This window comes from Spea bombifrons, chromosome 1 (genome assembly GCF_027358695.1).
Source record: "Spea bombifrons isolate aSpeBom1 chromosome 1, aSpeBom1.2.pri, whole genome shotgun sequence".
In the NCBI taxonomy this organism is placed as follows: Eukaryota; Metazoa; Chordata; class Amphibia; order Anura; family Pelobatidae; genus Spea; species Spea bombifrons.
In genome coordinates this window covers 81149061-81161263 of record NC_071087.1, presented here as the reverse complement: position 1 = coordinate 81161263, position 12203 = coordinate 81149061, and the positions used below count along the sequence as shown (strand labels likewise).

The 12203-nt window shown below is 38.0% G+C and overlaps 1 protein-coding gene across 1 annotated transcript in view; it reads right to left on the bottom strand.

Annotated features, from left to right (window-relative positions):
- Positions 1 to 11554, bottom strand: part of CELF5 (CUGBP Elav-like family member 5) — a 43003-nt gene extending 31449 nt beyond the window's left edge. Inside the window, exons 1-2 of the mRNA XM_053465406.1 lie at positions 11275 to 11554; positions 878 to 960 (exon numbers count right to left, since the gene is read on the bottom strand). Of these exons, the coding sequence (XP_053321381.1) occupies positions 878 to 960; positions 11275 to 11536 (345 nt within the window). The 5' untranslated portion in view covers positions 11537 to 11554. The remainder of the gene's footprint in view (positions 1 to 877; positions 961 to 11274) is intronic.
- Between the last annotated feature and the right edge of the window lie 649 nt (positions 11555 to 12203).

Genomic DNA, 12203 nt, shown 5'->3' with positions numbered 1-12203 from the left:
TATCCCTTATTTTCAGAATCCTCTATATTTATATAAGGTAGTTTTACTCACAAGACCTACTGAAGGTTATGCTTGCATTTTCAAATAAGAATTGAATGTATTTGGCCATACTTATAGTCTGATTTACTAATTACAAGAGTATTTACTCCTAGCAAGGCAGCAATGCCCATTTGACGCTTCTCAACTATTGACATGCAGTCTTAATCAATGGGACCAGTTTTACACACTGAACGAGCAATATGTCTGTCGAGACTCAAATCAATATGACATCAAAAAGCAGGACAGGATACCCCAAGAGTCTTTGTTGGAGGTCCAAAATATCAAATGCCAAACAGTTTAGCCTTTATTCGTCTTATTCCTAAACTTTGCATTTGAAAAAAAGGTTAAAGGCTAATATCCTTATTGTCTTGAAAAAAATCTTAGGCAGTAAAACACGTAATGAGTGTTTCAGACTCAGCATTATAGTATATGTTATGTTGGGTCAAGACTTAGAAACAGCAATTCTTGGACCAACAGCTTCCTTCTATATACACCAGAAGTTGAAATGTTAAAGCAGTAATTGTCAATAATTAACAATATAGGAGCCACTTTTGGTGAGTTGGTAAAACAATACACTAAAAGCTTATAAAAATATAAAAGATATACAATAAAATCAACTAAAATGATATAATATTACAAATGACAACCCTGTTGTCTGTAATTGTATATCACTTTTGGTGGGTTAGTGGTAGGCTGGATATATTTGTGTATATAAAAACTTGTGTGGCCTCAAATTTGGGTGGTATCCTTCATATTGTATTAGTAATCACAGTGGGCTGCTTCACATCGTAAATATTTTGGAGAAGGGTTACCCCCATCTCACTGAAATTTGACTCACCCCTGGAAGTGTCTTCTGCTCGTGTAGGGCTGTTTGGGCTTTGATCGCAGAGTCTCTGGCACAGTATGTAAGGAAGGCACAGCCTGTAGATTGGACGACACATAAATTAAATTATCATGTTAGAGTAGAAAAAAGTGTGATAAACCCTTTGCACAAAGTAGTTCAAAACATGGTATCATCCAAAAATGTTAAAAAAGGCTAAATATTTTCAACATTTAACATTCATTGATTCTGCAAAGGCGACATTGTTCCCTCCACTGGCATTTAAAGGGTTTAAAGGAATAGTGGTGATGGTGGTAGTGGTGGGACACTGCAGCATGTGTGAAAGGACAGACTGGGTTCATGTACTGTATTATTTTACATTTCAACCATTGCAAAAAGGCCTTCTCTTACAGCATTGCTCCTTTAAATCCTACTGAACATTTGCCTTCAAGAAAGACTGTCTGTAGTGCGCTTTTGTACTATATAGTGTCTCAGGTGTATGCAATGCCAAGATCTAATTGTAATGTCTCTGGGGGTAAATTACTATTATTTAATAGACTGTCCTTCTGTTTGTACTTTACGTTGATTCAATCAGCAGCCTAGAGGATACACTTCAGTTTAATTTTTAATGTACAATTTAAATAACTGTTTTATCACACAACATTTTACTAATACACACAGGCATTTTTATTTTTGTATTTTTCTGCTATCTGCTTACGCTTGAGTTCTGCTGAGTCATTTCTTAAATCTATTAAAAAGAAACTGAAAAAGGTTCACTGGGTTTAATACAAAGGTTTATCCCATGCTTTGCTTTCTGGCTTCCAAAACATTTTTGAGCATTTTCAAGCCCAAAATTCCTCTGCCTTAATATATGCCCAATGTAGATATTTGATAGCCAGCTGTCACTTCAAAATACAGGGTCCTTTTGTGCTGCCCCTACATGGCTGAGGGTTTGGAGAATGGAGGTGGGGGCGGGGGAGGAAAAGGGGATTTTTATCTTTATCACAAGCATCTTCATTGCATAGGAAGAATATGTTTCCATGGAAACAGCTGAAATAACATCTCCTCCAGGTAACAAAAAAACCTAAACAAATGAAAAAATTGGGAGGAAAAAGGGACCATCTACCTTCTCAGATGAGTCTCTTTAACCCTTTCTAGAAATGTATGGAGAAAAAAAACCCATAAGAATATGCATACACTATCTGCTATGCATAGTTTCAGAGATCTCTGAACGGAAGGGGGATTTCCCTTACAGCCATAAGCCAGCTGGGGACCTAGAAGGAGGAGGGGTATAGATAAAGAGAGAGAGACAGAGAATGGGAGGAAGGGACACACTGAGAGATAAAAGGAGATCAAGAAATAAAGGGAGTTGGAGAGAAACATTGAGAGTATACAGTTAAGGAGATACAGACATAGGAACAGAGGGCGAGAAAAAATGGAGGAAGAAGGGAACAAAGAGCATGATAAGATTAAGGAAACCAATGAGATAGTGAGAGAAGAAATATCTAGCAGGCAGAAAAGGGTAGGACAATGGCAAGAAAGAAACAAACCAAAGGAATGAGAGGGAATGTGGAAGTAGGATGCAAGACACAATACAACTTATATCCATGTATAGGAAGTGGATTTGTATTATGCTAATTCAATGTAGCGAAAAGGAGGAAAATGTTTTTTTCTCTAGTTTTTCTCTGTTTTGGTACCAAAGTAGTATTTTTGAACTTCACACCCACTGCTCTCAGCTACTGACATTTTGTTAATTTACCAACTGAGCCATCTTGCTGGCTATAATGCTAGACAACCTAAATAAAATCTACTGTTTTCACCCTTCGATATGCACATCCGGTGATCATCACCATACTGATCTATCGCTAGGTACTACCAGACATTAATTTTTTCATATATCTCACAACCCAACATCCTACATCCTACTTCCTACTCTTTGAACCCAGTAAACTTGGAGATTCTCTTACTATCCAGAGTTTTGACATTACACATGGGTACACCAGGTATACAAATAAAAATACATTTTTAAAAACTGTATGTAGATTATGTTTTATTAAACATATTTTTTTTTCTCTAGCACAATGAACATCTCTACATATTTACAGGCTGTTTCCTTACCTGTGCTCTTCCTTTTTATTCCACCCACTTCCCATCTGTCTATCTGACTGCTTAGTGATCTAAAAAGACCTAAACCTTAATGTATACAATCCAACATCCTACAGCTATGCTGTATGTTTTCAAACCTTTCTTCATACACGCCTAAATCATGTTATTATTTTCCTACTGCTGCATGTAGATATTAAGGCCCCCCCTCCTAGGCAGAGCACAACATAGCATACATATAACCCTAAGTCACAATAATGTGTATTGAAACAACAATAAATTGGTTTATAAATGAAACAATGTTAATATAGCTATGTAACTATTAATGCATTATTCTTCTAAACATAAACAGCTAGGAGAAGGTTGCAAAAGTCACATAAAATATCTTGGTAATCCCCTGTCCCCAGCCATACCTCCAACCACCCTATTTGACTATATTAAACTTAGGGCCTCATTTTTGGGCCCTGAGCTCTAAATTCACAACTAAGGGGACCATAGTTATTATCCACAGCCCCTGTGTAGCCTTGCTGCGTTATGGTCTCCCTACACCTGTGGATTTATATATCGCTAGACCTGCACAAGGATAGCAGCTGCCCTTCCTTGGGACTCTCAGTCTACCCTAAATTTCAGGATATTTACTACAAATTCTGGGAAAAATCAGATTATCAAGATCACACAGTCTTCAGAAGACTCCATATTTTACTGATTTAAAAATATCTTAGCATCCTAGTTGGATTTTCTTTCTCATTGGTATAGCATGCTTAAAATTCATGTTTGAAATGAGGGCTTTCATCCTAGCATTGAACATAAGTCACAGCATTGGAAAGCACAATTACTATGAAGGGCTCTATACTGCATTAATAATAGTGCCTTCCACACAGCCTTGCACTTAACCCCCGAATGTGTGATATATCTCCAGACCCAAACACTAATAATGTCTATCTTCCTTACATATATTCTATATATACCTATACCCATGATGTATTAGCCACAGTTTGATGCTTTCTTGTAGTAAAACCTCTCCACACCCCTCTACATCGCACATTTATTTTCACCGGGTAAAACTGCTTTGTGTTCAAATGGCGAACAAGCCCTCTTAATTTTAGGAGTCCACTTGAGAGATTGTGGTAGGAATATAAAAAAAAAGGTTTGACAGGGTTAAATTGTTCAAATCCAGAAAGAAAATAATAAAATGCAGAGACATGAATGAGGAGTTACATGCTCATTGCTGCTGTGACAGGATTAATGCTCCAGAGGCCACTCCTGATAGAAACTGGCTCAAGGGATGAAACAAAATATACAACTTGGATATTATGCCCTAAATAAGGGGTGATCCGATCAAACAGAGGGGTGACAGAAATTGGGTGATTTTTTTTTAGAATCAAAATGCGGGCTGACATAATTTTTTTAATTAAATTATAAATTCTTGGATTCCTGTACAATACATTTCTTAAAAGTCGACATGAGAGAGTGATGAAAGGCTATTAAGAGAGAGAGGGTTACGTTGAAGGAGAGAATAGCTTCCCTTAATAAAAAAGGGAGGCAGTGAAAAAAAGGGTAGGATCGAAGGTATAAGAAAGGGAAAAAGTGTACATGATGTATACGGTTGAAATAGTTATTTATAACCACATTATTTATAACCACATTTATTTTAAATGCTTACAAGCATTGGCCATAAAGGGGTTAAAGCCAAGGCCCCCATGTCCCTTCCATTAGGCAACCCTATGTCGATCCCATTGCTCCACAAACATTCCACCCATCACTCCACTTTATGATCCTCCCATGACCACACCTTATTAGAGCAAGGGGCGAGCTAAGAGTTAGTGGTGCCTGGGTTCAGTATTTCTTCAGCACCCCCATAACTAACACGCATACATACTAACATGCAAACTACTTATACTAACACCATACACTTACATACACACACTTATTCATTCTCCTGCTCCTCCTCCCCATCTCCCAGGCACCACTAACCCTAGACTCACACCTGGCACTCCCAACACCATAAGCTGATACACACTCACAATAGCACCCTATGCTGGTACTCACATACACAGACATGCTAACAACAAATAAAAATTTACACTTGTGCTAACACCATACACTAACATTCACTTCCACACACTAACAACATACAGTAACAGAAACACACATGCTAACTGCTAACATCATATGCTCGTTTACAGGCATTCTAAGACACTATTACACACACACTAAAACACTATATGCTCACTGCATACTGTCATACACACTAACATTACACTTATACACCTGCACACACTATGCAACAACATACAATAGCACACACTGATTCTAAACATATACACATGTAGACACATAGACATTTACTCTAACACTACAGCACACAGACCCATATTCTACCCCTTCGCTCCACCTCTCCACTTCACCTCACCTCACAAAGACCTGTCTCAAAAGCATTGCTGCCTCTCTACCACTGCAGGGTCATGTAATGCACATTACGTGACTCTACTAGGCCCCTGATGGTGGCCCTTCTGACATCTAGCCAATGGCTACTTCAATACCAACATGGCTGTGGTGGCACTCTCACAAACTCGCGAGGCAAAGAACCCTTGACGCCAATAAAGACTCTAATTTGAAGGGTCTTTTAATTGTATAAGAGATGCATTTCAGTAAGTTAAAAGTCACATTTTACTTAAGAATGCTGAAGAGATCTTTTTTCGGCCATTTCTCACTAATTTGACTTTTCGACTCTTCATGACACAACCTGTTGTCTTCTTATTTTTTGTTCACAATAAACTAAAAGCTATATTTTAGATTGGTACAATAAACTTAATCCCTTTACCAACCTGGTCTAGCTTGCAAACCTCTTATGCAAGGCAAGGATGGCGGAAAGGGATTTTTCTTTAAACGCCAAGAGATTAATAACAACAAATGACATGACGCGAAAATCATGATTCAAATGAAAGAAATGTGTACACTGTCAACAATATGAAAGAGGGTAGTTTGTAGCACATTTTCAAATTACATTCAGAACTTTGTGTATGTATTTGTGTATTACACAAGTATATAAACAAATAAATATTACATGGGTCCAACATCCAAAAAATATTTTATACTAGTATTGAACATTTCAGCCCATCCTCTAAACATCTATATATACTGATGTATATGGCTTGGGTCAACATAAAAAATATGTCGCTGAGTGCAATGAGAATCAGGAATGCCTTAAAGGGAATTATTAAAAAAGGCATTATTCAAAGAGTTAAACAGTAAAATAAGATAAAAGGGTGTGGACAAATAGACTTGGCAAAATAGAAGTATGTATGTAAAAGAAAGGAGGGTGGGTGAAACATTGTGAATATGTAACAAAAAATAAACTGTGAAACATGGCGCGTTTGTTTATTATGTGTGTGAAATAAATACAGTATAAATGTGGTATATAAGAAAAATATTTTAAAAAACATTAATTGTGTAAGTGCTGAACCATGTGCATGTTTAAGAGTTTTTTTTTGGGGGGGGGGACTGAAATTAAATGAAGGTACCAAAGCAGAAATGAATATGTAGGTGTTAGGTAGATAACTGATGATGAAGGTGCATATATTTAAGAATGTGTGATTGTGTTACTGCAGGACTGGAAAGGGCCCTCTTTACCTAATGTAACGGTCTGTCTTAGTCAGTCAATTCTTGTTTTGTAAGGTTTTTTGAATGTATGTACTGTAAGAAGTGCTGCGTAAATTCTTGGCACTATACGAATAAAAATGAATAATAATTATAGTGGAAGAGTAGACAGATTGTGTTTAAAGTATTATAGGTTAGGAAACTGGACGATCAAACACAGCAAGTGTGTGTGATTAAGTATGTATAAGATAATGGGCTAATGAGGGTATAAGAGCCAAAGAACTGTCACATAAAGTACATGAAGGCTCTAAATAGTAAAATACATAAATTGTTATAGGTGAGTATAATATTAATAAGTATTAAAGAAAGATAACAAATGTATTACATTAGAATAGATAAAAGTCTCTATGAACCAATGCAGTAAGTGCTGGTGACCCCAAATTGAACATTCCTGTGCAGTTTTATCTCCAGATCTCCTATATTGTCTGCCAACTGCCCTTTCCAAATCTGCTCTTAGATTCCTTAAAATCTTCTACCAGAAACCTTACTTGTATTTTACTCCTGGGAGATTATAACATGTTCATTACCTTATAATAATACTGAATTTCTTTGCTCTGCTTCATTAGTTATATCCAGTGTGTTACTAAATAATGTTGCCTCATTTCAGAAGTGATTACTGACAGGTATCAGATTTTGGCCTGTCACTTAGCATTGCATTGGTTTAGGCTCATTGTTTGCTCGCTAATGTCCTATGTAAGGTAGTATCCTATCCGTCCTGAGAAGCACACATGATTCTGTGGCTGGGTTGCAGCAGACAGTGATGTCCTTCAAATGCAATATTCGCTAGGTGTCACCACAACATGACCCTGCTGAACCCGGCATAGCTTCACCTTAACAATAGCCCCATAATTCACCACCTACTCATACAACATATCACAAACATTATAGTCTATTGATCAGCCATGTCACACCTTTGCTAGTGCTACGCCATCCTATCCTGCAAGAGGCTCTCCTCACTTCTATCTATCATGTCTCTGCAAGATTAATCTACTTCCTTTGACATCTAATTAACATCTCTTGCTCGTGCTTACCGGACTTCCCTTTGTCAGATTATCAGACTCTCCATTAGATTTCAGACCATCAACTATCCCTCTAAAATTAATTCTCCTGAGGCCCTTGTCTCTTTTGTACTTCTTTAAATGTGTATTTTACCTCTGTCAGGCACTGTCGAATACATTGGGAATTCCTAGCTATACTGGCCAAAGCTTTGTCCATCCCTTTCTAGTGGGAACTAAGTGGGGGTGGCAATAGGATGCAGGGATGGGGCTCAACACTCATGAGGTCATGTTCAGCCATCAGTGGGCTGCAAAGTGGATGTAACCAGGAGGGAAGTGGGTGGAGCCAGATGGTATCATCTCTATCTGAAGAGAACAGAACTAGCCCAGAAGCCATGCAATAAGCTTTAAAGCCTTCATGGCTTATGCAGAGAGCTGTCATATATGGATATAAAGGATAATAATGATAATAATAGAGAGGAAGTGTGAATGAAAATGAGCTTAATAATTAAAAGGAAGCATGTAAGAATTGAAGAACCAAAATGATAGTGTGTGTATATATAAGACATTGCGACCATATTAGAGCAAAGGGACAGCGTAATGGTTAAGAGCAGAGAGACTGATAGAAAGGTAGTCCATGCATGGGAGTACAAGAGGCGCAGACAGCCTGTAAGAGTACAGTCCATAAACAAATAATGGGGAAAGAGAACTGAGTGGTTTAAATTAAATTTGTGAGAATGTGTGTAAGAAAGTGCAAAGAGATTCTGTACAATGTGTAGAAGCAAAGAGACTGAAATAGGCAGAACTAATATAAAGCTAATAAGCGTTCATAAGCGAAATAAATAAGGTAAAGATTATTGTGTTTGTGCAAGCAGAAAAAAATGCAAATTCATTAGTGAGTGTTTAATAGCACAAGGGAGTGAACGGAATGTAACACATGTGAACAAAGCAACTGAACTAAAGGTAAGGTGAAGAAGTGTGCAAGATTAAAGGGAAATGACAAAGTGACGAGCAAGTATGTAAGAAATAATCGTTGAGCGTGTGTAAGAAGGGAAAGATTGGGATTAAAATAGTGACTATAAAAAAAACAAAATAAGTTATCGGTCATGCACAAGTAAGGGTTTAATGACATACGAGCAATGTATGTAAAAATCATCATAATTTACTGAATACAATCATCTTGTATCAGCAAACTGAGCGACTGAAATGCAATGTGTGTTTGTGTAAAAGAGATTAAAATAGAGGCACTCAATGTGTACAGAACACATTGGGATTAGTCCAGTGAGTGTGTAAAATTAGAGACGCAAAAGGACTGACATGTGCAAGCTTGGTGTTTGTGTGTCATCAAAGTCATTGGATAAAGTCAACAAGTATGAGATTAAGCAGGACAAGACAATGAGAGCAGAGTGTGGCAAAACTAGGGGACACATATAAATTTGGTTGGTGTGTAAACGCATGAAGTAAGATGCAATGAAAATCTTCATGTATGAGCAGATGGAATACGAGAAAGGGGTGTGTGAAGCCAGAGGCACTGGAATAAATATGGTAGGAGTGGGTGTATAAAAAGTGATGATCAAACTGAGATTAGCTCACACGCAAATTTAAATCTTATTATACAAAATGTGTGTGTGCTCTCAGTAATGGTATTTTGTACCACTGCAAGGTGTGGCATGGCTCAAATTTTGACATACATTATAAGTATATGATGTTATTTATGCTAGAACATCCTAATGGTTGTGGTTGGCAGATTTGTGCCATTTGTAGCTCCATGGGTTGCACACATAGAAAACCAGTCAGGTGTGCAAAAACATTCAGCTAGAGAGCAGAGGTTTTAGACAAATATACTAAGTGATAAAGTTCAGTGAAATGGAGATAATGGTAGCGCATGTATACTACTTTGTGGATTTCAATAAGTGTAGACAAGTCCAGAGAAAAATGTGTCAAGTATGTATGAGAAGAGTAAGTGAAGGAACGACACTGTTTAAAAGTAGAGTAATTGTTACAAAATGAGTGCATGTAAGGGGTATGTATAAGAAGAGATCATTTGAACAAAGTGGGGGGATTGTAATAAATTAACAATGTCAGTAATATGAGCATATGATTTTTGCTACACTGTACCAGAACACTATATATATATATATATATATATATATATATATATATATATTTATTTATTTATTTATTTATATATATATACCGGTATATATAATGTGTGTGTAAGAGCAGGGATGACAAAGCCACAAATGATATGAACATATTTTCAAAGGAAATTCAGATGTGATAGTGTGCATAAACACAGAGGGTCAAAGAGAAATGGTGAGTGTACAGAAATATCTGTGCCAGCGCAAAAAAGGTGTGCAAAAGTAAATATAAAAAATAAAGGTAAATATAAAAAAAGCAAAGGGACTTAAGTGAAGACAGAACAAAAACACCAGAGCTAATATATTTATATATATAAAAGTAAATATAAAAAAGCAAAAGGACTTAAGTGAAGACAGAACATAAGCCAGAGCTAATATATATATATATATATATATATATATATATATATATATACTGGGAAAAGGCTTTACTACTATCAACAAGGCTGCAAATGTGCAAGAGCAGAAGAGAGAATGCTATTGGAAGCATAGGAGATATTAAGATAGAATATGTCCAATGAATTACAATGTAATGAAAATGTAAAAATTGAAGAATAGCAAAGAGAACAAAGGACCAGGTGTGAAATAGTAAATGCATGATGCATGTGACAGATAAGCAAAGATGCTACTCAGGGAGAAAACAGCAAATACAGAACAGATAAGAAGCCATACTAATGACTAATACATGATAAGATGATGAGAGAATGAAACTGGGAAAATAAGAGTGCAAGAGAAAATGGAATGACAGAAATGGTAATAACTGTGATAGAAAAGAAAGAGGGGAGAGAATGGAATAGGGGTGATGAAGCATTGAAATGAGATTGAAGAATGGAGGCCCTGTTGAAAATATGAAATACAGAAACCAGATATCAACACACAGGGGAAAGTGGTTGAGAAGGGATGGCTACAGCAGAGATGACAAAAAGGTATGACAGATTAAAAGAGTTGGTTTGAGTATACATGGCTCACTGTCCTGAATGAAGGTGAATACAGCTATCTGAGAAATGGAAAGGAAATTGAGAACTCCATACATGACCTTCTATAGGTTTGATCATATTAAAAAAGTGGAAGGGTTATATTTATGTAAGATAGAAAGGCCTGTAACACCCATTTCAATGTGCAACAGCACAAGCAAACACATGGGTGACAGGTTGTATGGATATATGTGTAAGGCACGATGGAAGAAAAGCATCAATGTGTCTGGATGTGTAAAAATGGCAATAGATATGAGGGAAGAAATGCTGGCTGGGGTGTCTGAATCTGTAATGGAGAGATCTCAGCCAACAGGGTGTCGGGTACCCATCATACTGCCTGTCCCCTGCTGATGGATAAGAATGCTAGTAAAGCTATGAATTTAGGCTGAACGTGAATGTGGAAACCTGATTACACTCAGCTCGATATCGAAGGGGAGACAGGCAACCTAAGTGGACATATGTTTCTTGGGCATGGAGCAGCGAGGGATTGGAAGGTAGCGAACGATTCTGGATGAGTGTGCACTGACATGGCTGGCACTCACCCTTGTGCATGCCCGTGTAGCGGTCTTTGAGCACGGTGAGTTCGTAGATCTTGCCGAACTGTTCGAACAGAGGCTTCAGGTCTTTCTCCTCCAGGTTGCGAGGGATCTGCCCCACGAACAGTTTGATGGCGTCCAGGTCCTTCATGCTGTCCGGCTGTTGAGCAAGGGGCTCGGGGCCGCTCATGGGGCAGGCTCGGGGCTGCTGCTGCTGCGGGAGATGCTGCTGCTGCCTCCTCGCTTCTCTCTCCGTCAGTCTGGCCATCTCCAGCCCCTCGGTAGGCTGGATCAGTCACACAGGCAGAGCTCTCAGCTGGAAACTGAGCCCCGGCAGCATCAGGACCGCGCAGGGCTGCTCGGCGGCGCACCCTGCTGGCAGCTATCGGGTATTGCGGATTCAAGCAGAAAAGGGGTGTGCGCGTCTCATTTAGACAGCTTGCCTGGTTGGGGTAACACACTGTAGGAGTCAATTTTTTATATACCGGAGTGTAGCTCCAGTTATTCCATGTGGCCATTAAAAGGTTAATATAACCTCTTATTTCCTGTGCTACTGGCAGATTGTCTTCTTTCCATATTCTAGGAGATGTTTCTAATACCATACCCCGCCAAGTATCCTTCTTTAGGCCATAACCCCCTCCATCTGATAAGAGTGTATTCCTGGGTTCTAGAGCCCTAAAAGTTACAATAATGTGTATAGAAACAGCAAAATGTGTTAATACAATAATTTGTATAATTAAAATACTGTAGCAGGGATGCCCCATTGCTTCCCATTATTAACTCAATTAGCGCACCGGTCACTTTAATAATGTTAATGTTTAAGCAACCTATATGTGTCAGAACAAGGGCAGGGACTTTCCAGAATGTTCTCTGGGGTATATTAAACTTGGTAGTTTATTCTCAATGAAGAAGTCATTATGATAGGACTCTGCTAA